This window comes from Eublepharis macularius, chromosome 4 (assembly GCF_028583425.1).
Source record: "Eublepharis macularius isolate TG4126 chromosome 4, MPM_Emac_v1.0, whole genome shotgun sequence".
NCBI lineage: Eukaryota > Metazoa > Chordata > Lepidosauria > Squamata > Eublepharidae > Eublepharis > Eublepharis macularius.
In genome coordinates this window covers 11,749,134-11,775,030 of record NC_072793.1, presented here as the reverse complement: position 1 = coordinate 11,775,030, position 25,897 = coordinate 11,749,134, and the positions used below count along the sequence as shown (strand labels likewise).

Sequence of the window (25,897 nt, the reverse complement as noted above, 5' to 3'; positions counted from 1 at the left end):
GCCCGCCCAGCATTTCGCCGCTACTTTTTCCCCTCTTCTTTTTTCTTTTTTCTTTTTTTGCGGTTCCGCCGAGCAGGCGGGCCGGGCAGGCGAAGCGATGAGCCCCGTGGCATTAATGCTAGGCTTGAAGACCTTGTGGGTTCTGGCGTTTTCCTCTCTTTCCAACACGCTGGCGGTGAATAACAGCGGCCGATGGTGGTAAGTGGGCTTTGCGCGCGGTGGCGCTTGGTGCGGGGGGGGGGGATCGCCTTGCCAAATCCAAGGAGACAGGAGGGGATCGAGGCCGCCTTACGCCGAGGGAGACCCGTGCCCAGCCCGTCTCTTCCTTTCCCGAGCGTCGCCGGCAAAGCTGAGCCGAGCGCCCGTGTGGAAGAGCAGAAGAAACCCCGGGCGCGCTTCGAAGAACGCACGCTCGGCTTGTGCGAGAGTCGCTGGCCCTTTGCTCCAGCTACTCGTCGGAGCCTCGGAGAAGGGCGAGGGGAGCGGCTCTCTCTGCTTCTGTCCAGGGGCAGGCGCCAGTGCTGGAATCGCGCGCGGCTCTTTGGTACCATGCCCGCACAGAGAAAAGAGCCCAGTAGCACCTTGAAGACTAACCAACTTTATTGTGACATAAGTTTTCGAGAACCACAGCTCTCTTCGTCAGATGCTCTGACGAAGACAACTGTGATTCTCGAAAGCTTATGCTGTAGTAAAGTTGGTTAGTCTTAAAGGTGCTACTGGGCTCTTTGCCATTTTGCCACTACAGACTAACACGGCTAACTCCTCTGGATCTATGCCTGCACCTGCATCCCAGCGGGCAGGGCGAACTGCCCGAAGAAAGGCGACTAGCCACTTCTGGACTAATGAGAACACCCCACCCCCCCAATGGGCTCTTCTTAATTATTACCCAGGGACAGATTACTTTCTGGCTGCTTATTACTGGCGGTCTCTTTCTTGCGTGGTACAATTGCTACTATGGCTGTGGAGACTTTCACTGGCTAGTGGAGGCGCTTCTTTTTGCTTTCCATTTTGATGTTTAGCCTACCCTGTCTTAAAACAATCGTTTGTTCACCTGCCCATCCTGGCCCCAACCATGTGGGGAAGGTGACATTCGTGTCCATGTTATAGGCCTGAGGGGCTTGCTGGAGGATCTCAGCCAGACCTTAAGACTTGTTAAGGGGCCTGGAATAGAATCCCGGGTCTGTGGAACGCTTCGCTCCATGAAATGGCCACTCGACTCTGCCTCCTGTGTGTCAAGTGAATGAGCTTTCTGGCCACTGTAGGGCTTACGTTCCTGTTATGACCACAATTGAAACAAGGGCTTCTTCTGTCCTTGTGTGTGAGTGCACCCATGTCCAACACTCTAATCCATTTCATTAGCTCTCTTTATCTATTGATTCATCAATCCATGATCTAGGTAGGGCCTGCCTAGCCACACAAGCCAGCCAAACTGTTACATGGAGTATCAGTCTTTTTGAAGGTGCTAATGAAGCAGTATATGCCCAGAGAACCACACTGTAGAGAGCCCCTTGCAATATTGTAAGGGGCAGGTGCTCTGCATCGTAGATCCCAAGGGACAGAGGCAGTGCAGCCAAACAAGTGGGGTCGCATCTCTCTCCCTATAGAGAGACAGTAGTGTCAAATTGAAACGTGCAGTTCTGCTTTCTGGCTAGCCTGATAATACCTTGACCATAAAGAGATGCGCTTCTTGCTCCTGGTTTCTCAGAACAGATATTCACACGTCTCTCCTTGGAATCCACCCAGCCACAATAAACGGCATATTTTGACCAACTTTCGTCTTTCTGTGTGGACTGCAACAGTTGGCATCCCCAGTTTTGGGAGCAAGGTGTACACATATCCTAATCCATTTTTTTTTTACAAATTATAGTGCCTTGGGCTACATAGGAGCCAAAGGTCAAAGTTCTTATGAGTTTCCTATGCTTCGTGTTGTCTAATGTCAGCCCTAGAATTGCTTATGTTCTGTTTTAGCATTTCTTCAACTCTGTATTGGATCCTTGCTAATGCTATGCCTTTGTGAAATTGTGCTTATTTACCCTGTGGCATTGTTTATGGAAATGTCCTTGATATTGACTGTACTAATCTCACACTGTATAATCCGCCTTGGGTCTCAATGAGAAAGGCATGCTATAAATGACATTAATGATGATGATGATGATGATGATGATGATAATTCATCAGATGTTACCATAGCAATTTCATTCCCCCCAGGAATGAGTCAATGAGGGCTCCAAGCATGTCCAATATTAGTCAACCAAGCTTGCATTCTGCATGCCTGAATCGGTGCAACCAGAAGAGCCCCCTCCCTGAACCCAAATCTGAAGATGGAACAGAACTCCCACGGTCCAACATTCCACCCAATGTGTGGCTTGGCTTGCTCGGTGCTGGAACGCAGGCCCCACAGTTTGCCTGTTAGGCATAAAAATGTCCCCTTTCCAGGCTTTTCTAAGAATCAGGCTGGCTCAGCTACATGTGTATCAAATACTAGTTTTCTGGTGGCCTGAAAGTAATCGACTAGTCTGAGGGTATACCTTGCTCCCACTCCGTTTATAGACTTGGAAATGCCTTCCTTTTGTACTTGTACAGCAACCTATGTGCCTTTGGCTGTGTGAGCCCCACATTTTAGGGAGGGGGGAGGATAAAATAGAGCAGATTTTTCTAGCAACCAGGGGGTTTGGACTGTAGTGGGTATGAAATTTCAGGACTTATCAGAAAGCATCTTAATAATTGTGGTATTTCCACCTGACAGTCAATGAAATGGTGGGGGGAAACAATGAATGACTCTACGTGTGAGATGGAGTTATTCACAACAAAGGAAAAACAGCACCAATTTTCTTTTCTTTTTCATTTTATTTTTATCCCATCTTTCAGGCAGATCTCTTCTCCAAGTAGCTAACACTAACTGAAAACTACAGTGTTAAAAATTTCATCATCATCATAATATTTGATTTATATACCGCCCTTCAGGACAACTTAATGCCCACTCAGAGCAGTTTACAAAGTATGTTATTATTATCCCCACAACAAAACACCCTGTGAGGTGAGTGGGGCTGAGAGAGCTCTGTGAGAGCTGTGACTGACCCAAGGTCACCCAGCTGGCTTCAGGTGGAGGAGTGGGGAATCAAACCCGGCTCTCTGGATTAGAGTCTCACACTCTTAACCAGTACACTTAACTGGCTCTCACTCTTACAATAACTTAAAACAATTCAGAGCTGACATGTTATAACCCTCCTGTGTAAGATGTGGACACTTTTTGCCATGCTTATGTTCTTCAGCCTGTGGACAGATAATATCTAGGCCAGTATCAGCTGCTTCCAGAAATGTGTGTTGTTGCTGTGGAGAGTTCCCCACAATGCAGGCCATAAGTATCACCCTCATATTAATGGCCATTGTGTGGAGAAACCACCATACAGGTGCTGTTTGCAGCATCTTCCACTAGATGGGGTATGATGTGTAGGTTGGCCCAAAGGTAGAATAAATAAAGCTCTGACTTTATTATATTGCTGCTTTTAATTCTACTACTTTTATTAAATGTATTATTTATATTCAGGCACTTGTGCTTATTTAAATGATGAACGGTGTGGCATGAGAAACATTTTTCCTCCTCCTTTGTAGTAGTCACCCAAGAAAGCTGATTGGCAGTAGTTTCAGGACAGATTGAAGGGAGTCCTTCTTCACATGACGTATAATGGACTTGTGGAACTGACTGCCACAAGATGTAGCAATGGCCACTAGATCAAATGGTTTAACAATGGCCGTTTCCAGATGGCTTACCTTCTGCCGCTCCATGCCTCAACGTTGCAGCTTGTGCCGGAGAAAACGTGAAATAGCGCGTTTTCTCGTGCAAGTTTTGCGCAACATCGCGCAAAACTCGCGTGAGAAAACGCGATATTTCGCGTTCGCCCCAGCACGAGCTGCAGCGTTGCGGCATGGAGCGGCAGAAGGTAAGCCGTCTGGAAACGGCCAATGTGTGTGGGGGGGAGAATTAAATTCATGAAGGATAACTCTATAAATTGATTCTGGCAGGTAGCTGTGTTGGTCTGTAGTAGAAAAGCAGGATTTGAGTCCAATGGCAGAGCGATGGCACCATTTTCAGTGGTGCTTTTTACTATGCAGACATCAGGAAAGCCAATCACCTGGACCAGTTACCTGGGATAGTTAGATCCAAGCAGGGCTTTTTTTCAGCAGGAACGCAGGGGGACGGAGTTCCGGAACCTCTTGAAAATGGTCACATGGCTGGTGGCCCCGCCCCCTGATCTCCAGACAGAGGGGAGTTGAGATTGCCCTCCGCGCCGCTCAGCGGCGCGGAGGGCAATCTCAACTCCCCTCTGTCTGGAGATCAGGGGGCGGAGCCACCAGCCATGTGACCATTTTCAAGAGGGCAACCCACTGAGTTCCACCACCTCTTTCCCCAGAAAAAAAAGCCCTGGATCCAAGTACCAGACAGCTTGTGTGTAGTTGGGACATAAGAGGGAATAAATTGACAGGTGGGGTTCTTATTTTTTTATGTGTCTGTTCTAATGCTTATGAGATGGGACAGACGAAGAAAGAGAACAAGCTATGATAAAATGATACGCAGAGACCAGTCAGGAGCCAGGCTGAATGTTAGCAATTCTTCCTCGATGCTCCCAAAGGACAGTTAACACTTTCTCTGAGGAAGCAACATCTTACACAATAGGAGAGTGAGGATCTCACAGAGAGAAGAGATTTTCACAAGTGAACTCTTGGGGTCAAGTCAACTTTTGATTTAACCAATACAACAAGTAATGGCCACTGGCAGGAGGAGGTGGTAATGCTGATAGACATTTAGGATAAGCCTGACCAAGGTTGTTCGTTTTATCTCTAGTCCAACTAGATCTGAAAAGAATTGGGGTGGGTGGAATCCTCATATCAATTCTCAAATGTCCAGTGTTAGAAAAATCACCAAAGTGCAAAAAATGAATTTTAAAGATGGTGTTTTAGGTTCCAAATTTGTTGATGTTTGTGATGCTCAGTTTTTGGTGAACTTTTCTAGTCTAGTTATGAAATAATAATCTGCAATATGGTGGAGGTAATAAAGCTGGCCTACTTTATAGGGCTGTTGTGAAGACTGCAACAACATAATGTCTGTGAAATGCTTTGAGCATTGGAAGTGTATCAAACCAAAGTTGTTGTTATTTTATAACTAGACTTGAGTTCTCACACGCATGACCAAATGCTACTGGTGATGTCAGAGATCCAAGAGCTGATATTGTTTCTTAATTGTTCATATATATGCTTCAAGAAAAGTGCGATTGATTCTCTCAGTTGGTATTCCATCTTGCCTTGCAATCAAATTTAATATTTGCTTCTATCGGATAGTATTTAGAACCTTGCACCATTGAAATTCAATGGCATATGACCTTTCAGAAAGGACAGCTAATGAGGCATCATATTGCCTGCCTCAGCCTGCCAAAATAATGAAGACATGCTTAGCAAGTCTAAAGCACCCACACTTTTAATTTTGAGGCACAGATTTGTATTTAAATTGCAAGTTCCAGTTCTGAAGTTGAAACATCACATTTGGGAACATATGTGGTGAAATTGGAGAGCTATATAATTACATAAAATGGGCATGTCATATAATACCATATTGCTTTATCATATTTAATTGAGACGTGGATTCTTGTCTCTGTTGGTGTTTAACCTGTGGCACTTCTCGGCTTGCAGGGGAATCATCAACGTGGCCTCCTCAACCAACCTGCTGACAGACTCCAAGAATGTGCAGCTGGTTCTGGACCCTTCCCTGCAGCTGCTGAGCCGCAAGCAGCGCAAACTCATCCGCCAGAACCCAGGCATCCTGCACAGCATCAGCAGCGGCCTCCAAAGCGCCATCAAGGAGTGCAAGTGGCAATTCCGCAACCGCCGCTGGAATTGCCCCACCATGCCAGGGCCCAATATTTTTGGCAAGATTGTCAACAGAGGTAAGGAAGCAATGAGGGGAGGAGGTGGGGGAGAAGGCGCTGGTAGGGAGACCCTTTCTCTTTTCTAAGAGAGGTCTCGTACAGCCACCTTGTTCATGTCCACGCAGTGGAATGAGAGAATACAGAAGCCCACGTCCAGCTGGCGCACTGGTTAGCTAGAATCCAAAAGTTCAATCACTGGCTATTTGCTCCTTTGCACCAGAGCAGAGGTGGGCAAGCCTTGGCATGTGTGCTGAACAGTCACATTTGTGCAGCATGCATGACTGGTTCTTTGCCCCAGCAACCAAGATGAGCCCCTGAGATGCTGAAAGTGTTGCTGGAGCCAGCGAGCGGGCTGAACGCAACTGGCACGGCTTATGCTCAGCAGCAACTCACAGACCCATGCCATGTCTTCCTCCCCCCATAGAATAATTTTTATTATTAAATGATACAAAAGATAACAAAAAACATATATTGCAAATTACAAAAAAAAAGATAAAAGAAAAAAAGAAATAGGCAGCTAAAAAACAAAAAAAATTAAACTAAAAAAAGAAAAAATATTTCACAGTTCTAATTCTATATCTCTCAAAATTCAACCAATACCACAAGTCTTCTTAATAAAAATTTCAATTAAGTAAAGTCTCATTGTTGCTCCATTTACATTCAAGACCCATGTCAGGTCTATGAGGAGCCCCTGGGTGTTGGCAGTGCCAGTGGGACGGCGCTCGCTCCCAGTTTTCTGGCAACACACAATCCTCTCCCTGCCCCACTTTTATTGCCAGTATACCACGATCTTCAGAAGTGGTGCTCAAGCTAAACATCTTGCCCACCCCCATCCTACAGTCTTGACGTCACGCAAAACTCGCGCGAGAAAACGCGATATTTCGCGTTTTCCCCGCAAGATGGCGCAACGTTCCGGAGCCAGGTAAGCCGTCTGGAAACGGCCCAGTACAGATTTTCTACATTTGCGGTAGAGTGGATTGGAGGGGTGGGATGACAGGTTGCATCCCAGTTTATTAGTCTGTCGCGGTTTGCCTTCTACTTCCCGTTTGGTTGTGGTGCAAAAGTGAGTACTTAGAAAAGAAAGACAAGCTTTTTATCTTATTTATTTCAAATTTGTATTCCACCCTCCCCACGAGCGGGCTCAGGGCAGATAACAACATATTAAAATACAATTAAAAATTCATGTTCATTAAAAACAACACATTTAAACAACACATTTTTACACCAGTACAAAGTAGTCTCGGGTTGTCCTTCTTTCTATCCACTATCCCACCCACCTCTTTCAGGATCAGAATCTCATTCATTCATTCATTCATTCATTCATTCATTCATTCATTCATTTCTATTTATATCCCACCCACCCTGTAAGCAGGCCCAGGGCAAGCCTCAAGACTATGAAACCATACAAAGTTAAAACACTTTAAAACCACTGTAAACGAAAATAAATTACGTAACAGCCAACAATTAAAAGGCGTCAAATATCAAATCCATAAAAGGCTGTAAAGAAGTTATAAAGCGCAGACAGTGTGGTGCATCTTATCAACCATAGCCAGGGCAGCATGGTGTAGAGCCAGTTTGGTGTAGTGGTTAAGAGCGCATGACTCTAATCTGGAGAACCAGGTTTAATTCCCCACTCCTCCACTTGAAGCCAGCTGGGTGACCTTGGGCTAGTCACAGCTCTCTCAGAGCTCTCTCAGCCCCACCCACCTCACAGGGTGTTTTGTTGTGGGGATAATCATAACATACTTTGTAAACCTCTCTGAGTGGGCATTGAGTTGTCCTGAAGGGCGGTATATAAATCGAATGTTGTTTTTGTTGTTGTTGTTGTTGTTGTTGTTGTTATTATTAGGGCATGGGCAGTCAGGAGGGACAGATCACTGAAACCTTAGCCATAGGCCTGGCAGAACACCTCTGTCTTACAGACCCTGTGGAACTGTAACAAGTTCCGCTGGGCCCAGATCTCCCTTGGGGAGCATTCTTTTAAAAATGCATAACTAAAGGTTGGGGGTCAAATGGACCCAGAGAACTGAAAAGAAATGATAAAATGTTGTTGAATATTCCATGTATTCTTTAACTGCAATGGCGAGCTGCCCTGTGTTGTTTCATGCCCTCCTTGAAATTGTTGTAGTTGTCATAAACTGCAGTATGCGTTCTAAAGGTACTGTGGCCATTTTGACCCTCCAACGGCATTGAAGTGGAAACTGAAAGTAGCATTTAGAATGAAAACAAACATGAGATTTTCTTAAGTTTCTAATATTTTCTCGCTGGTCTCTTCGCTTATTTCTTTACTGACAAAGGAGTCGTACTAAGTAAATAGCTGCGGTTTTGGCAGCTGGTGGCATCTTGGGTTTAAAAATATTCTGTTACCTACTTGGAGGTTTATTTTGATCCCCCCCCTCACACACAAGATTTATGGTGTAGCGATTAGATTGTCAAATAAAAATCTTGGAGACTCAGTTTCAAATCCCCTCTTACCATGAAGCCCCATTTTGGCCATTTTCAGCCCCTTTTTGCCATTTTGGGCCCAATTTCAGCCTCGAATGGCCAGGATTGGGTCCAAAACAGCCAGGATAGGTGATGTCAGGGGGTGTGGCATATGCAAATCAATCATGTTAATGACGCACTTCTGGTGATGTCAAGGGGTGTGGCATATGCTAATGAGTTATGCTAATGAGTTCCTCCAGCTCTTTTTCTACGAAATGACCCCTGGAGCCTGGCTATAAGCACCATATGAGCTGTTTTATTTACTTGCTTTATTTGTAGTCCACCTCGCTCATTGAGACTCAAGGTGGATTTTAGAATTATAAAAACAATGCAGCGAAGGCCAGCATAATACATCAATGGTGCAATAACACTGGATTGCAACATTCGAGAACAATAAAATCAAGACATAATAATTTTGAACTTTTCGGGAGAAGAGTGAGATGCAAATGGAATAAGCAGGTGCCCGTCTGCTATTTATTTCTTTAAAGCAGAAAATAAATGAGTTAAGAACCGGGAGGTGCCATTTTACAACTGGCTATTCTTGGTCTTCTTAAACATAAAACCTGCAATCTGTGTGCACTTCACCTGCTTCAGTTTAACAGGATATACAAGTGACATTCAGTACAATCATAAGAATATTTTCCTGAGACTAAGCCCCACTGAATATACCTGAGTAAGAGTCTGAATAGACGTGTTTAGGATAATCTCATAGAAACATTAACAATAAAGATTAAATCCAACGGCATATATAAAGGTGTATAAAAGTTAAAAATTAAAATTGAATCCAGTGGGATATATGGGCCTTTTTCACATGGTTTACCGGCCACGGAACATCGCGCCGAGCTCCCGGAACGACAGCATCTTCCTGGTGCAATTTTGCACGAGAACGGTAGTTCTCGTGCAAAATTGCACCAGGAAGATGCTGTCGTTCCGGGAGCTCGGCGCGATGTTCCGTGGCCGGTAAGCTGTGTGAAAACGGCCATGACATGCAAATTTTAAAAACAAAAATTGAATCCAACGTGACAGAGTACAATCCTAAGAACATTTTCCCTGAGAATACATCCCACGGAATACGTTACCTGAGGAGGATTATGAGTAGAGCTGCTTAGTTCTTTTTTAAGCACTGTTTACAGGATTATAACCTTTGTATGGAAAATATATACTTATTTTATTTTTAAAATGTATATACTGCTCATCCAAAGTGTCCAACACACACAGAGAGAAAGCAATTAAAGCTACAATTATAAAATGTCTAAAGAAATTATCAATTTCGTATGGTAGTTTTAATGTAATTTATCATCTTGAACTGAGAAGATTAAAATTGGAACACCTTTCTTTTGAGAAAAGGCTAAAGAGGCTGGGACATTACAGTTTAGAAAAAAAAACCTAGAGGGGATGAGATAGAGTGTTATAAAATTAGGCATGGGGCAGAGAGAACCTTTTCTCCCTCTCCTAAAATAGTACAATTCAAGGGTACCCAATGAAGTTGATGGGCAGATTCAGGACAGATGAGAGGAGGTACTTCTTTACTCAATGAGTGGCTAAAATGTGGAATTCACTGCCAGATAGGGTTGCTAGCGTGGCACTGGCACCCAGTGGAAGACTGAAGGGGGCAGGGACCTACGTGATTGATATTGTACCAATGCTGCAACGTCATTTTGAAGTGATGGCATCATGACATGACAGGACAACGCTCTACGATTCACCCAAATGCTAGACTTAGAGCCAGGGCTTTTTTTCTGGGAGAAGAGGTGGTGGAACTCAGTGGGTTGCCCTCGGAGAAAATGGTCACATGGCTTGTGGCCCCGCCCCCTGATCTCCAGACAGAGGGGAGTTGAGATTGCCCTCCGGCAATCTCAACTCCCCTCTGTCTGGAGATAAGGGGGCGGGGCCACCAGCCATGTGACCATTTTCAAGAGGTTCCGGAACACCGTTCCACCGCGTTCCAGCTGAAAAAAAGCCCTGCTTAGAGCATCCTAAATGAATCCTACAGAATCACATCAGTATAATGATGTCAATTCCCAAGGCAGTAAACCTCTGAATACCAGTGCTAGGAGGCATCATTGATGGAAGGCCTTGGCCTCGAACCCTGTTGGTGGCCTTCCATAGTAACTAGTTTGTCACTGTGTGAGATAGGATGCTGGACTGGATGGACCACTGGTCTGTATATTAGGAGAATGATGGCACGCAAGCTCGAGTCTTTAGGAATCACCACAGAATCTGGCCCTCTGCCTTTTCTCTTGCATGAGGACTCTTTCAAGAAACCCTTAAAATCAACAAAGTTAAGCTGTGGTCGCTGATAGCAGGTGTCTAAGGTGGGGAGGTGGGAACACCTTCAAAAAGGAAGGGTTACAGGATGGGCCTGAGAGGTTAGTAACAGACCTACTTGTATCAAAATAACATTCAGTTCTGATCATGTATGGAGCGGGTGGGGTGGGGGGCGTGCTCCCATGTGGATCAAAAGATCTGCAACGGGGGAAGGGAATCAAGTGCCACAGTAATTTTTTCCTGCAAACTTGGGTTAAATTAGTGGGGGTTAACCCCCCCCCCATAAGTGAAAAAACCTGGCTGGCATCTTGGTTTGCCTAGCAACAATCAGTACTGTGCAAAACTAGGGAGGGGGTGGGATTGGATGAGATGGGAAAAAACCATTCGCCTGATAGCCAATCTGGTGGGATGGGGAGGATATACAAGGTAGAGAGGTTGGGTGGTTTGAGGAGAAGGGAAGGAACGGGGAAGAAATGAGGCAATTGGGAGGGTTAGCAAAGGAGGGGGACAACCACGTCTCCCAGTGAGTGTCCGTGGCAGGGTAGGGGTTCGAAACTGGGTCTCCCGGGTCCTAGTTCAGCACTAACTACTACACATACTGCCTTTCATAGAGGCAGAGACTAGAGAGAAGAAAGTGGGGCTAGCAAGGGAATGGGATGGCCCTCTCCCGCAAGTCTTTGCAGGCCCTCTTCTTGTTGCTTCTCTTCACTCTCTATATATCTACATACCCATATTGTAGTTGAAATGGCGAGAAGATGCTTCTTGACTGAGCACAGATGGCTGGCGGTTCATGAGCTTCTTTCCCTTGCGCTTCAGCTGTAGAGGCAACTGGGAGTTGTCATGTGAACTGTGGGAGAGACAACGCTGAACTTTACAGCGATTCTCTTTGCTTTCAGAGGAACTGATGCTGCTTGATAGACTAGCATGGTGTGTGTGTGTGGTTCCTCACACTCAGTGGAAATAAACAGGCATTATAAAAACACAGTCCTCAGTGCTTTCTCTGCACAGGTAGGATCTTGAGCAAATGCCTCAAAACTTCCTACTTCTTGAGGAACAGGGGGGGCCACTACAAACTGCCAGAAGTAGCATGGGGTGGGGGTTAGGATTAGGAAAGCACCACAGTGTGCTAGCTGCCTGCCCTGGTGACAGAAGAGACTAGTTACAGCACTGGTCTCCTTCTTGTCTCTCCCTTGTAACTCTTGTCTGGTAACTCTCTGAGCCAAGCTACAAGTGACGAATGACACTTGAACGGCAAGTGAACAGACTCACGTGTATTCCTCCCTGTTCACTTGCACTCCACTTGCGCTCCACTTGATCACAGTGATCAAGTGGAGTGCAAGTGAACAGGGAGGAATACACGTGAGTCTGTTCACGTGCCGTTCAAGTGTCATCACTTGTAGCTTGGCCCTCACATGTATTCCTATGTGATCAAGTGGAGGGCAAGTGAACAGGGAGGAATACTCTTGCCGTTCAAGTGTCATTCGTCACTTGTAGCTTGGCCCTATGTGTTTAGACAAGGAGGAGCTCTCTTGGAAAGGGCTGGACTTGCTTGTATGACACAGAAGAGGCAGTCTGTACAGGCAACTTCTGTGTGCAAGAAGTTTACTTCTGCAGCCAGCACATAAACACAGCACAACATAAAGCCCAAACATTCACAGCTGGGATTTGTATACTAGGCATCATGTATTATTTTAGTTTTTATAGACAGTTATTATTATTTTCCCCCCCAACATGAAGAGGAAAGACATTCCTTTCCCACAAATGCTCTGATTCTGTTGCCATAATAAGCCCTGTTCCTTCGTTTCCCTCCCTTCTTTTCCTCATAAACAATTATGGACCTCATTATTAAGGGATGCAATATTAGTTAGATTAAATTGTTTTTTTAAGTGTCCGTGATTGACTGGGTGGAAGATTGATGAAGCTAAGCAAAAATGCAAATGAGAGGCAGCATCTTAGAAAAGACGTTTCTCTGCCCCTCTCCCTCTCCCCCCTCCCCTGCCGTTGAAGGGAATACCTCTTCCAAACTGGCTCTTCCTGTGATATGCTTAGGCACTGTCTAAAAGCAAAAAACAGGGTTTTCAGAACTATTATTTCGTTTCCATGCAAATTTATGCAGATTTAGTTAATTAAAAACTCATATGGTTACAATGTCAGCTTAAACATTCTTACATCCTTCTAAACCCATTGATGTTAATGAACTCAGAAGGGTATAATTGTGTTTAGGATGGCACTGTTAATGGACTAATATTTCCTAAACTGTCACAGCCCTGAATTCCCCCCCAGGCCCTCCCAATTGGATTTCTATTAGGACTGTGAAGGAGAGCTGCCATTCTAATTGCTGTGTCATTGGCTGCCCAGGACACAAATTAGGGGAAACTGAATGCTGGGATTTTAAGAGATTGAGGGTCCACTTTCAGAAATTTAATTTCGGATACAGCTATAACTTCCAGGGTTCATTTCGAGGGGGAATGCACTGGAACACAGTTCCAGTAGTTCCCCAAAGAGGTCACATGACAAGTGGCCCCACCCACCTTACTCTCAGCCATTTGGGGCTCGTTTTGGCCTGGATTGGGGCCAAAATGGCCCAGATCGGGCTTCTGATGGGTGGTGGATCACTCTCCCGCTAAGCAGCGGCCCGATCCTGACCCTTTTGGGCCCCTTTTCAGCCATTTTCAGCCCCTTTTTTTCCATTTTGGGCCCAATTTCGGCCCTGAATGGCCAGGATTGGGTCCAAAACAGCCAGGACAGGTGATATCAGGGGGTGTGGCATATGCAAATCAGTTATGCTAATGACACACTTCCGGTGATGGCAAGGGGCATGGCATATGCTAATGAGTTATGCTAATGAGTTCCTCCAGCTCTTTTTCTACGAAATGACCCCTGATAACTTCTGTGTAAACAATTGCATGTGCCCAGCCCACATAAACATGGTAACATACTAAAAAAGGACATGTCTGTCATGCTGTGCAAACCCAATGCAAACTAGAATTTCTCCCAGCCTGTCCAGATCTGACAAAAATAGGTATATATGCATTTACCAGTCCTGGCAAAGCACACAATTCCCTGCACAGACATTGTAGCCAGGGCCATTTCCAGACGGCTCCCCGCTGCTCAGAAGAAGCCGGAAGATCGCGAAATAAGGCGGAAGATCGCGTTTTCTCACGCGAGATTTGCGCGACGTCATATGACGTTCATATGTTCATATGACGTCGCGCAAATCTCGTGCGAGAAAACGCGATCTTCCGCCTTTTTTTCGCGATCTTCCGGCTTCTTCCGAGCAGCGGGGAGCCATCTGGAAACGGTCCGGGTTGGAAGCCATTTGTGGTGGGGTGGGGTAGTCCACCCTGAACTCCTTGGAGATGGCACAGGATAAAAATGTAATCAATATCTAAAGATATTTTTGTATGAGAATATTGGAACGAACGGAGTTAACCTGTGCTTCATACGTGGTGGTGTGTGTAATCTGCCTGGGTTGTTTACAAAAAATAAAAACATGGGAGCTCGAATATACTCCAAGGTCACCTGTCTCCTTGCACCAAGGAAGGCACAGACTTTGACACCAAATGTGTGGACCTAGATCATTAGATTACGATGTTAGAAGCAGACAGCTTGAAAGCAAAATATACATCATGCCAAGGGAGGTTGCAGGGGAAGGAACAAGTTGACCCAAACAGCCTGATCCGAGGGTCTAAATCAGAGGCTTGATGGTGCACCTTGACAAAGGGCCAAACTACACGTGACGAATGACACTTGAACGGCAAGTGTATTCCTCCCTGTTCACTTGCCCTCCACTTGCTCTCCACTCAATCCACTTACCATTCAAGTGTCATTTGTCACTTGTAGCTTGGCCCTTTGAGTAATGCAAACTGAGACCTTTGGTCTCAGCAGTAATTTCATTGCAAACATGACCTGGACAACATGCATATCAACAGCAACATCTAGGGTAGTCCCACAGAGCTGCTAGCAACAGTCCCATCATCACCCTCCAATCACAGATGAGTTCTGATGGAACTCGTAGCATGGAGATACAGTGGTGGGAAGGCAGAGCCAAGGAGCCACAACCATGCTGCAAGAACCAGGTCTAACATAGTAGATCAGGACCATAGCAGAGGACTGAAGGATAGGATAGGTTTGAATCATGAATCCTTGGAGAAGCAGGCACTTGACTGCCCCTTTGGGCAGCAGTTTTAGGGGCTGGGTTGAGTGTTTGATCGTAAATTCACTGTAACTTGAGTTCACAGGGCAAGTCATGAAGCCCAGTTTTCTCTTGTGCCTCCCCCCCCCACACACACACATCATGACTGATCAAAGATATCACACTGTATAATTAACACTGGACAAGCTACGTCACCCATAAAGGAAATCTTTAAGACAATGTAACAAGTCGAAATGATTGGAGCAAAATACGTTTACATGTGCTGCATACATATTCAGACAGTTCACCACAAAGCAAAGGATTCTCCTTGGCATTGCAACAGTAGTAGTAGTACTTCCTTTTTTCAGTTCCACACGTTGTGTTCTTTCTTGGCGTTGTGTTTGATCAAAGATATCGGCAGGTTTTTTTTAATGGCAATTGTGCCATGTCAAGATGGAATTCCATTCATACCTGTAGGGGCGCCAGAGAGCTTCAGAGGAAAATAGATGCAGAAGCGTTAGCCGTGTTAGTCTGTGGTAGCAAAATCAAAAAGAGTCCAGTAGCACCTTTAAGACTAACCAATGCTACAATAAAATTGGTTAGTCTTAAAGTTGCTACTGGACTCTTTTTGATTCAGAGGAAAATGTAACTTTCCTCCTATACTTCCCCTGAAAAGAGCAAACCGAAGGACTTCCAAATTCAGATGTCTGCTGTCTAGCTTTGATATTTGTGCAGAGCAAGAATTTGCTAATAATAGCTGGCATAAGGACACAGGATTTCCTCCTCCTGTTTAGCAAAAGATTTTTCACCAAGAGGCTAAATATCTGCTTTTTTAACTTTTTATTGTAATAATGCTTAACTAATAAAAACAGTTACAAAGATATTCAAGGTAACAATTCAAGAATATCAATAAATAAGTATTCATGGTGAGATATTATTAGCATATCGCACAAGATTTCTATGGAATAATCAAAATAGTGTTTCATAAATTGTTAATCAAACTTTAGCAGTATACTTAGAAGGAATATTTTAAAAGACAATAATTTGTAACTATTATTAAGACTCTTATCAATTATGCTAGGATAAACCCTCCTTCCCTCCCCCCCCTTCCCTCTTCCATAATGCTTAACAAATAAAAACAGTTACAAAGATATTAAAGGTAACAATTCCAGAATATCAATAAATATGGTGAGATATTATATCACACAAGATTTCTATACAATAATCAAAATAGTGTTTCATAAATCGTTAATCAAACTATAGCAGTATACTTAGAACGAAAAATGAAAAAGGCAATAATTTGTAACTATTATTAAGACTCTTATCAATTATGCTAGGATAAACCCTCCTTCCCTCCCCCCCTTCCCTCCTCCCCCCCTAAATCTAGTTTGCAACCATGGATTCTTAAGCCTAAATATCTGCTTTAGCAGGCAAACCTGCTGCTTTAAAAGATATTCATCCAACAATTTCTGAGCATCGTCCTCTCTCCCTCATCTCCCTAACAATCGGATTTGTAACAAATCTACAGGTGGGCCTTTATTTTAACTGTGGTCATTGCTACTCCTAGTCTGGAAGGCCATGGAAGTTTATTTATTCATCACTGGGACATGAAAAGCAATCAGGGATACGGAAATAATAGGATCAGTGTAGAATGGGGACCAGTGAAACGCATCTCCACCAACCCATCCACCCACTCACTTTTGATCTTGAGCTGTCCCTCACTTTCCCTCCAACATGCAGCTTGGCTTGCTTGCACAAGTAATTCATCTGAAGTTGATTACTTTTTGTGCACCTGTCAGGCTATGGACGACAGGCTATGGCAGATAGACCCCTGTACCCTCACAGCAAGAAATCCATGATCGTGGTTGAAAAGGCTTTATTTAGGAATCACATCAAATCCACAGATATGTCCAAAGGATTGCTCAGAAGAAAAGCCAGCAAACAAGCAAGTTGGCAAGAATACTTGAAAGTATGAAAATCATTCTATTATAGGGCACATTTATACTTCCCCCCTCCCAACCGTAAACATAACTTTTTTGGGAACTCCTCGCATATTTTACATATCAAGTCTAGACACTATGGAAAGCACAAGATTAAAGCTGAAACACAGTTAGTCAAGAGAATGAACAGTTAAAAGGTCAGAAGCCCAGTGAGCTTCAAAGCAGTTGGATAAGGCACCTGCAGTTTCAGTAGGCCTGTGAAAGCAAGGCAATTTATGGCATTGGCAATATGATATCAAGGTACAGCATTAACTGGTTCTTAGTGACAGCTCAGCTGGGAATAATGGCATGGATGGGGTACAGACATAACAGCACCATTCTGCAGAGTACCTGCTGTTGGTGTGATTGGATTGTGTAAACTGAATTGGAACAGGGATTGACAAGACATGGGTCTTGTTGAGGGGGGCCTGTTGAGGGGGAGAAGGGCACTCTGAGCCCTTCTAATCTTACGGGGGGGTTGTTGATAACACAGGCCAGTGGCAGCAAGATCTTGGGATCCTTCTTGATTATGGAAGGCAGGGTATTATGTGTCTACAGGGGTCATTTCGTAGAAAAAGAATTGGAGGAACTCATTAGCCTGACTCATTAGCATATGCCACACCCCCTGACATCACCTCTTTATTATTACAGCACTTAGCCAGTACGTTAACCATAAAATTTAAGTGCACATTTTACAACCATTTGAAACATGAAGCATATAAGTATATACAATTTAAAAACATAATTTCCTAATATCTATCAAAATTTGTAAAAACCAGGAAGTCAGCATAGTTCTAAGCAAGCAACCGAAATGGAGGCCTGACATCACCTATCCTGGCTGTTTTGGACCCAATCCTGGCCATTCCGGGCCGAAATTGGGCCCTAATTGCAAAACGGGGTTGAAAATGGCCAAAAAGGGGCCCAAAAAGGTCAAGATCGGGCTGCTGCTGAGTGGGAGAGTGATCCACAACCCATCAGAGGCCCGATCTGAAAACAACTCCAATCCAGGCCGAAACGGGCCCAAAATGGCTGAGAGTCAGGTGGGCAGGGCCTCCTGTCATGTGACCTCTTTGGGGAACTGCGTTCCTGCACGTTCCCCCTTGAAATGAGCCCTGTGTGTCTATATCCCAGTTTCTACTGGATATGTTCCTACAGCTTAATTTTTCTAGTAGCATCTGTGTGAAAGAGAAGGGGAGAAGAAACTTGATGAATAATTATGTTATTTGTGCCAAACATTTAGTGTGACCCCTATATTGTCTTCAATGGAAGATTGGGACTGTTGGGGGTTGGCCATGGATGTTAGTCACTGACTTGCAGTAATATTCCTTCACATCCCAGGTTGCCGGGAGACTGCTTTCATCTTTGCTATTACTAGTGCTGGTGTGACCCACTCTGTGGCCCGCTCTTGCTCTGAAGGCTCGATCGAATCATGTACTTGTGACTACCGCCGGCGGGGCCCGGGGGGTCCGGACTGGCACTGGGGCGGCTGCAGTGACAACGTGGACTTTGGCAGGGTCTTTGGACGAGAATTCGTTGACTCGAACGAGAAAGGGCGGGACCTGCGTTTCCTGATGAATTTACACAACAATGAGGCCGGACGTCTGGTAGGAAATGAGTGAATGTGCAGTCCAGGAAATGTGTGTGCGCGCGTGCATGTGCATGCGCATGCATGCACACATAGGATTATGTGTGTGTGATTCTCATGACCACTTAAGCCTTCCCCATGCTATTTTCCCAACCTGAAATGGCCCAGGGATCCTCACTGGAGCAACTTTCTTGTAGCTATCTGTCCACGTAAGTTACCCCAAACAAATAGCAACTCCCTGGGGCCGTTTCAGAAAAATGGCTTAAGCTTTGCATGGCAGGGTCACAGTCCGAATCAAACCCCCATGCACCTGGGTAGAACAGAATTCTTAAAACAAAGATGGCGGAGGTTGAACCTGGGACCTAGTGCACACAAAGATGATGCTCTGCACATTGTACTGAGCTCGCCAGAGCCATTTCAGGCTAGGAAAATAGTCTCCCCACACACCACGGTCCTGATCCAAATCAGTGCCTGAGAACTCAGTTGCAAGCATAGAACTTCCAGCACACGTCCGATCAAAAGTAATGTCTTGATTCACCTTCCTTCTAAATGAAAAGGTTCCATATACTTCAGTCTTTTCTTGTAGAGAAGGTGCCCTTTATGATTTTGGCTTCTCGTTTCTCAGTCTTTTCCAGCTCTGACAGACTCCTTTTGAGATGAAATGATCAGACATGCACAGTGTCCGAAATCCTGCATAGATGAAGCCAATATACTTCTGACTGCTTATATTTCATTTTATACATTGTTTTAATTGATCTACCTACAATAACCCCAATATTTCTTTCCTGGTTAATCACAGCCAGTCAAGATCCTATCCATGTATATTGAAAAATGCCCCCCCCCACTTGTACCCATGTATATTGGGCTTTTTGCCCCAATATGCATCACTTTATGCTTCATTACGCTGATATTTATTAACAGTTTTTTATGAATCCACCTGGTATAGAAATTCGGAATCATCCATTCTTAATGCCTTCTTGGCTACCTCCCTGATTTCCTTTTCCATCTGAATATCACCTTCAGAGTTTTGTTCAGTGGTGGTGGTGGGGATAATAAGTCTTGTATTACCCTTTAGGCTTGTTATTTCCATTCACAGTTGTTGCTCTTAAGACTTCACTGCCTCAGGGAGAAATTGTAAGCAGGCCTACCCAGAATCCTACTCAAGTCTATTCAATGGGGCTTACTGCTAGGAAAGGGTTCTTAGGATTACAGTATAAGCTGTTTACCTGTCTAACCAAGCAGGTGTGTGTGTTCCTCTGAAGAGTACACTTTATATTTGCCCAGGGCTTTTTTTCTGGGAAAAGAGGTGGCAGAACTCAGTGGGCTGCCCTCAGAGAAAATGGTCACATGGCTGGTGGCCCCGCCCCCTGATCTCCAGACAGAGGGGAGTTGAGATTGCCCTCGAGGAGGGCAATCTCAACTCCCCTCTGTCTGGAGATCAGGGGGCGGGGCCACCAGCCATGTGATCATTTTCAAGAGGTTCTGGAATTCCGTTCCACTGCATTCCAGCTGGAAAAAAGCCCATTATTTGCCCCAGGTCCATTCCTAAGTCCAGTTGACAGTTGAGGTTTAGAAACTCCTGCAGAGAACTCCATTTCCAGGTGTGAGGGGACCAGTTTGGACTGGTACCGTGACTTACACAGAGAAGGGGTTTATTTCTTTCTCCTCCATGCATTGATTTCCCAACCTGAAACAACTCCAGGAAGTTGCTCTTTGCCTTGTTGGGGATTTCCATACAGATGCAGCCCATCGGTACACCTTAAGTTTCACACGTGGAACGAATAGCAGGGTCCTGGGGCTGCTTCAGGCCGGGGAAGGCTTAAGTCTCCTCTCCATGCGCACTGTGGTTAGAGTCGCCAGCTCTGGGTCGGGAAATTCCTCAAGATTTGGGGGTGGAGTCTGGGGAAGGTGGGGTTTGGGGACGTGTCGGGCCTCACCAGGGTATAATGCCGCAGAGTCCACATTCCAAGTCAGCCATTTTCTTCAGGAGAATTGACCTCTGTAGCCTGGAGATCAACTGTAATTCTGGGAGATCTCCGGGATCCACCTGAGGGTTGGCAACCTTAGCTGTGGCACCAATCCAACTCAGGCGTGTGTATGCCTGAGAACTGAGTTCTGAGCATGGAATGCCTGTGTCTGGTTGACCTTGTCCATCAGCAAGACACACAGACAGACCTAGGGAGAAGTGTAATGTGCAGCCAGAATCTTTGCCTGGGGTCTGCAGTGGCCCCCAGGAGCTCTTCTTCTGCAATCCTTTAAATGTTAACTCCAGTAGTCTGACTGGCAAAAAAACCTGAATGCACTCTCTCTTAGACCACTTAACAGTGCACATCAATTTCTCCTGTGCCTTAGGGAAATGAGCGGGGATTGCACAAGAGCGTTGGTTTATACCTCAAGGGCTCAAATCTCAGTTTCCCACATGGATGCCCTTAATGTTATCCCAGATCTGCTGCCTTTTTTATGGCTGAGCTGCTTCTACTTTATGAACAGATTTGTTGAAAGAGATATTTGGCATGCAAAGATACATGTTTGTGTGTGTCTGTGCAGCCGCGCACATGGTGCTTCATGCCTATGTGAACTTCTGCATCAGGAAGTACGTGCCCCTGTTTGCTTCTGCAGAAATAGGCTGTGGGATGGGCAACGAGGGTGGCGGTATGGGAGGGGTAGGCTGTGGGGGCGGGATGGCAGAAATAAAAGGGGGGAGGCAGCCCTGAAGCAGGCAGAACTTGTGCAGGCCAGCCAAGCCCAGAACCACAAGCTGAGCTGCCATGTGGGCTCTTACACATCTGGAAGGAAATGGTTCCAATTCTTCTAATTGCAGTAAAACCCCTTTGGAAGGGAAGGCTCTGGGACTGGAGAGATGCATCAACATTCCACGGGTGGGAGGGAGGCCCACAGTGCGCCGGAGGAACCATTCCCACTAGGAAGTGAGAGAGAAGGAGAGGGAGAGAGGAATGGGTCTGGTGGGAGGGGTTCCCAGCACACCATGCAGGGAGACAAGATGCACAAAGTGCTATTGGGGTGCAACAGTACATGGCCAGCCCCAACCACTCCTGCCAGACTAGGGGGAACGAAGGCTGAGATCAAAAAGCCAGCAGCCCAGCAAGACCAGGTCTACAGCAAGAATGACAGTGCGTTAGAGTAATAGTCTTCAACCTTTCCTGACCTGGATCCCGCTGAGCTGCAACTATGCACAGTCACGTTGCAGGAAGAGGAGAATCCAAACACTAGGAAATGTACTGCAGTGAGGAGCAAGCTGCATGTTAGAGACATGGAGTAATCCTGTCCACCACTGAGTGACCTCACCTCTCATGTTATGCTTCATGCATGCAAAGAGAGGCAGGAGGCCAGGCCCCCAGTGCTGCTCTGCAGCAGGTCCTTCCAAACATCAGCAGAAAATGACTGTTCTGTAGAGGACATGGCCCAGGGATGAAAATCACTATTTTAGAATGAGCAAAATGCATAGATGATCTCACAACAACCCTGAAGGGTAGGTCAGTATATTTATAATTATGCTGTAAATGGGTGGGTGTGTTGTCTGAGACCACCTGGAGAGTTGATGGAAGAGGTACGATTCGCACTGAGGACTTCCTCAGTCATTTAACCACTGGGCTATACTATGATGATTGTGCAATCCTAGGAATTACGCACAGCCGTACCACAGAGGCAGCTGCAGTGCTGTGGTATGACTCTGGTGTCGTGACAGGCCTGTCTTTTTGTGTATCTTTTAGACAGTCTTCACGGAAATGCGTCAGGAATGCAAGTGTCACGGGATGTCAGGATCTTGCACCGTCAAGACCTGTTGGATGCGGCTGCCCACTTTCCGAACCGTGGGGGACTTCCTCAAGGACCGCTTCGACGGCGCCTCCCGTGTCATCTATGGCAACAAAGGTAGCAACCGAGCCTCCCGCGTGGAGTTGCACCACCTGGAGCCTGAAAACCCTGCTCACAAGCCTCCTTCCCCCCATGACTTGGTCTACTTTGAGAAATCACCTAACTTCTGCACTTACAGCGGCAAGACGGGCACCGCAGGCACAGCCGGCCGCTCCTGCAACAGCTCCTCCCCAGCCCTGGATGGCTGCGAGCTGCTCTGCTGCGGGAGAGGGTACCGGACCCGGACCCAACAGGTCACAGAGCGCTGCAACTGCACGTTCCACTGGTGCTGCCACGTCAGCTGCTTGAACTGCACCAACATGCAAGTCTTGCACGAGTGCTTGTGAGCAAGGAAGGAAAAACAAAGGATCTCCCCCACGGAGAAAGGAAACAGTCGTCCTCAAATATCAGGATCCAGAAACTAGCCCAGTCAGCAAGACACCCCCCCCCCTTCCCACCGCTCACAGAAAGAACCGAGCAACAGAGGAGGAGCTGCAGGTTCTGTCCGTAGCCTACACGGAGACTCAGCACAGCTGAGGTGGTTGCAAGAGCTCCAAGGCAAAGGGAATGGTTTGGTGTGTGTGTTTATATATATATATATATTTGTGCTTGAAAATGGACTCCTCAACCATTCAAATATGGTTTTTCTGCCAGGTAATCTCTCAGGTTCTGCCCACTTGTTGAGACTCTCAGAAAGAACTTAACTTGAACCAGATCTTTGTTAGGTCAAAGCTTTAGAACTTCTCCCACATGATTTGCCTTCACTGGACCTTTTCATTCTTGTACCTTGAGAGTTGCAGTGACAAGGCTGTGGTGGCTGCAAGGAAATTAGCCGTTTCTATGCAGGTTTAAAATTATGAGGTTCCAGAACAATGAAGTATCTTCCATATCACTGCCAATATGAACTGTCTGTCTCACAGAGGAGACACGGAATATGATTGCTAAGCGTTGGAGGGGATATATTTTATATACTGCTTTGTGTTTTTTGCATGCATGGTCCCATGAGGAATGAAGCCCAATGTAACAGTTCCATGGAGAACCATCTGCTCTAAGCAATCTGTAGACTCATGATTTTAATAACTCAAAGGCAACAGCCTCTGAGGCACAACGGATGAGATTCTCCCTGCAAACCCGACCAGAATGAAGGAAGCCACCCCAGGACACCAGTCTGCTCTGGAGCAGCTCCCATTCTTTGGCAGGAGATCGTCCCAGCCAATTGCACTCCATGCTTATTACTGCACGTGACCCCTGGGTTCTACTCTTTGCTGCCGTCTCTGCGTACATCAGTGTGGCTTGATCCATCAGAGGCCACTGGGGTCAGTTTTCCAAATGCTTGCCAAGTCCAAAGGATGGCAAACAGCTCCGCTGAATTACATGTTGTTATATGTGTTTACTACTATTCCCAGATGTAGTTTCTGTGTGCCTGTGCCTTTTGGCCTTTGATCACTTTGCCAAGAAAAAAGTGTCCATAGAAAATATTGACTTTTTTTTCTTAAGTTGTACATATGTGTATTCCGCCCCCCCCCCCCCGCCCCTGCTTTTTATTCCTCTCTCACCTGCACACTTGGCCAATTCTGTAAGTAATATGCACTGAAAAAGTGGTTGGCGGGTTGCTGACGATTTTGCATATGTGTGTAAATAAAATATTTATTGTTGCCTGTCTCATATTCCTGTAGGCCTGGCCCAATTTTTCTGCTCCTTTATAATGTAGTTATGTGTTTGACAAAGGGTATATTGTTTTCTTTATATATATATATATATATAATATTAAAAAAAAGAACGTGTCCTCGTGAAACATGTTTTCACCATTCTAGAGAAGAATAAAGTATATATTTTTATCAAGTTAATTTTGTTTAAGAGGCTTACTCCATTCTGTGAATCAGCAGCGTGTGCAAGCGCAGACCCAATCCAGTGTGAGGATGCATTGATCTTCAGTTGTGCAAAGGAAGTTTGCATTGCGTAGTCGTGGTGGTGGGTGCAACTTTGAACACCTGAACATCTCGTTTGACCTCCTGTCTTAGCACAGGTCATGGAGTTTTGCCTGGCAATCCTTACAGTAAGCCCAATTATTTGTAGCTGAATGACAACATATCTTTTGGGAAGTCGGCCAGTCTCCACTTAATGTCTCCAAGTGTTGGATAATTTACCACATCCCTTGCTAATCTGTTCCAATGTTACCCACTCTATTAAAAAGCCGCATCTCACTTCCCAGCTTGAATTCATCTCACTGTAAACTTTCAGCTGCTGGAACTTGTTAGGCCTTGGTCTGCTATGTTAAAAAGCCATCTCCTATCAAGGAATGGCAACAGGGTCTTATGAAAGCAGAAAACAAAGAAGAATTGCTCTGGGGACCACGGCCCAGGATTAATCATTCACAACTGGTGTTGAAATAACAACTTGCATTGAATTTATTAGAAGGCAAACCAACAATTCATGTGTAGGCCAATCTTTGCATTGCTAAAATGGGGAGACAGATTAAAAATCAGCAAAATGGGCCTGTTTATTGGTCTGTCTGTCTGTCTGTCTGCCATATTGTTTTCCTTTCCTCCAAGGAGCTCAGAGTGATATAATCTGTGAGGCAGATTAGGCTGAGAGAGAGTGAATTGAATCCAACAGAACATTTCCATGGACTGAAGCATTTTATGGGCCATTCTGGATGACAGCAGGAGTGGGGAGGCAAGGAAGTCATGGTCTGTAGATGGAAATCCTTCAGTCCAGGGCTTTTTTTCTGGGAAAAGAGGTGGTGGAACTCAGTGGGTTTCCCTCAGAGAAAATGGTCACATGGCTGGTGGCCCCGCCCCCTGATCTCCAGACCAAGGGGAGTTTAGATTGCCCTCGGCACGGAGGGCAATCTCAACTCCCCTCTGTCTGGAGATCAGGGGGCGGGGCCACCAGCCATGTGACCATTTTCAAGAGGTTCCGGAACTCTGTTCCCCCGCGTTCCCCTGAAAAAAAGCCCTGCTTCAGTCTGAGGGAATAGTCTGTTGAATTTGAGTCAGTGATTGGCCCAGTGTCACCCAATTAGTATCCTCTGACAGTCGATCATCTACAGACTCGTACATTTCTATTTTATAAATTTAGCATTGATTTATGAATATATGAAGTCACTTTATCATGAGTCAGGCCATTTGTCCATTGGCAGGGCAATCTAATACAGAATTACTCCAACCTAAGCCCTTTGAAAGCAATGAGAGTTAACTCCATTTAGAATTACTGCTAGTCTAGTACTGTCGGTTCTTACTGACAATAGCCCTCCCAAAGCTTCAACTAGAGTTCTTGTTCATGCCAAGATTGTTTAAATGAAGGTGCCAGGAAATGCACATGGAACTCCCACCCTCTGGATGAAAAGCACATACTCAGCTCTCAGAATAACAATATTGCATTTTTCATCTATACTGCTCAAAGTCCTCAAGTCCCCAACAAATATAGTTGAAGAACAAGCTTCAGTCATGTATTGCTAATAATATCCTCCTCTTTTAACAGCACATGTAACTACACGGTGGCCCGGCCACTGACCTTCCGTGATCTAAAAGCAGTTAAAGCAAGCCCAGGATCCACTTTGACGAGGTCCATTCAAAATGCCCACTTTTCTCTGACAGTAAGTGGCATCGACCATCCGTATGTCTGTCTTCCAGTTCTCCCTACTACTTTT

At 45.4% G+C, this 25,897-nt stretch overlaps 1 protein-coding gene across 1 annotated transcript; it reads left to right on the top strand.

Annotated features, from left to right (window-relative positions):
• Positions 1–97: 97 nt before the first annotated feature.
• Positions 98–22,592, top strand: WNT1 (Wnt family member 1). Its single transcript, XM_054977329.1, has 4 exons — positions 98–198; positions 5,686–5,939; positions 18,126–18,391; positions 22,104–22,592. Exons 1-4 carry the CDS (start codon positions 98–100, stop codon positions 22,590–22,592), a joined length of 1,110 nt encoding a protein of 369 aa, XP_054833304.1.
• The last annotated feature ends 3,305 nt before the right edge of the window (positions 22,593–25,897 follow it).

Coding starts and splice junctions, on each gene's coding strand:
- WNT1 (XM_054977329.1), top strand. CDS start 98: ATGAGCCCCGTGGCATTAATGCTAGGCTTGAAGACCTTGTGGGTTCTG. Junction 199..5,685: donor AATAACAGCGGCCGATGGTG/GTAAGTGGGCTT, acceptor CTCGGCTTGCAG/GGGAATCATCAACGTGGCCT. Junction 5,940..18,125: donor TGGCAAGATTGTCAACAGAG/GTAAGGAAGCAA, acceptor TTCACATCCCAG/GTTGCCGGGAGACTGCTTTC.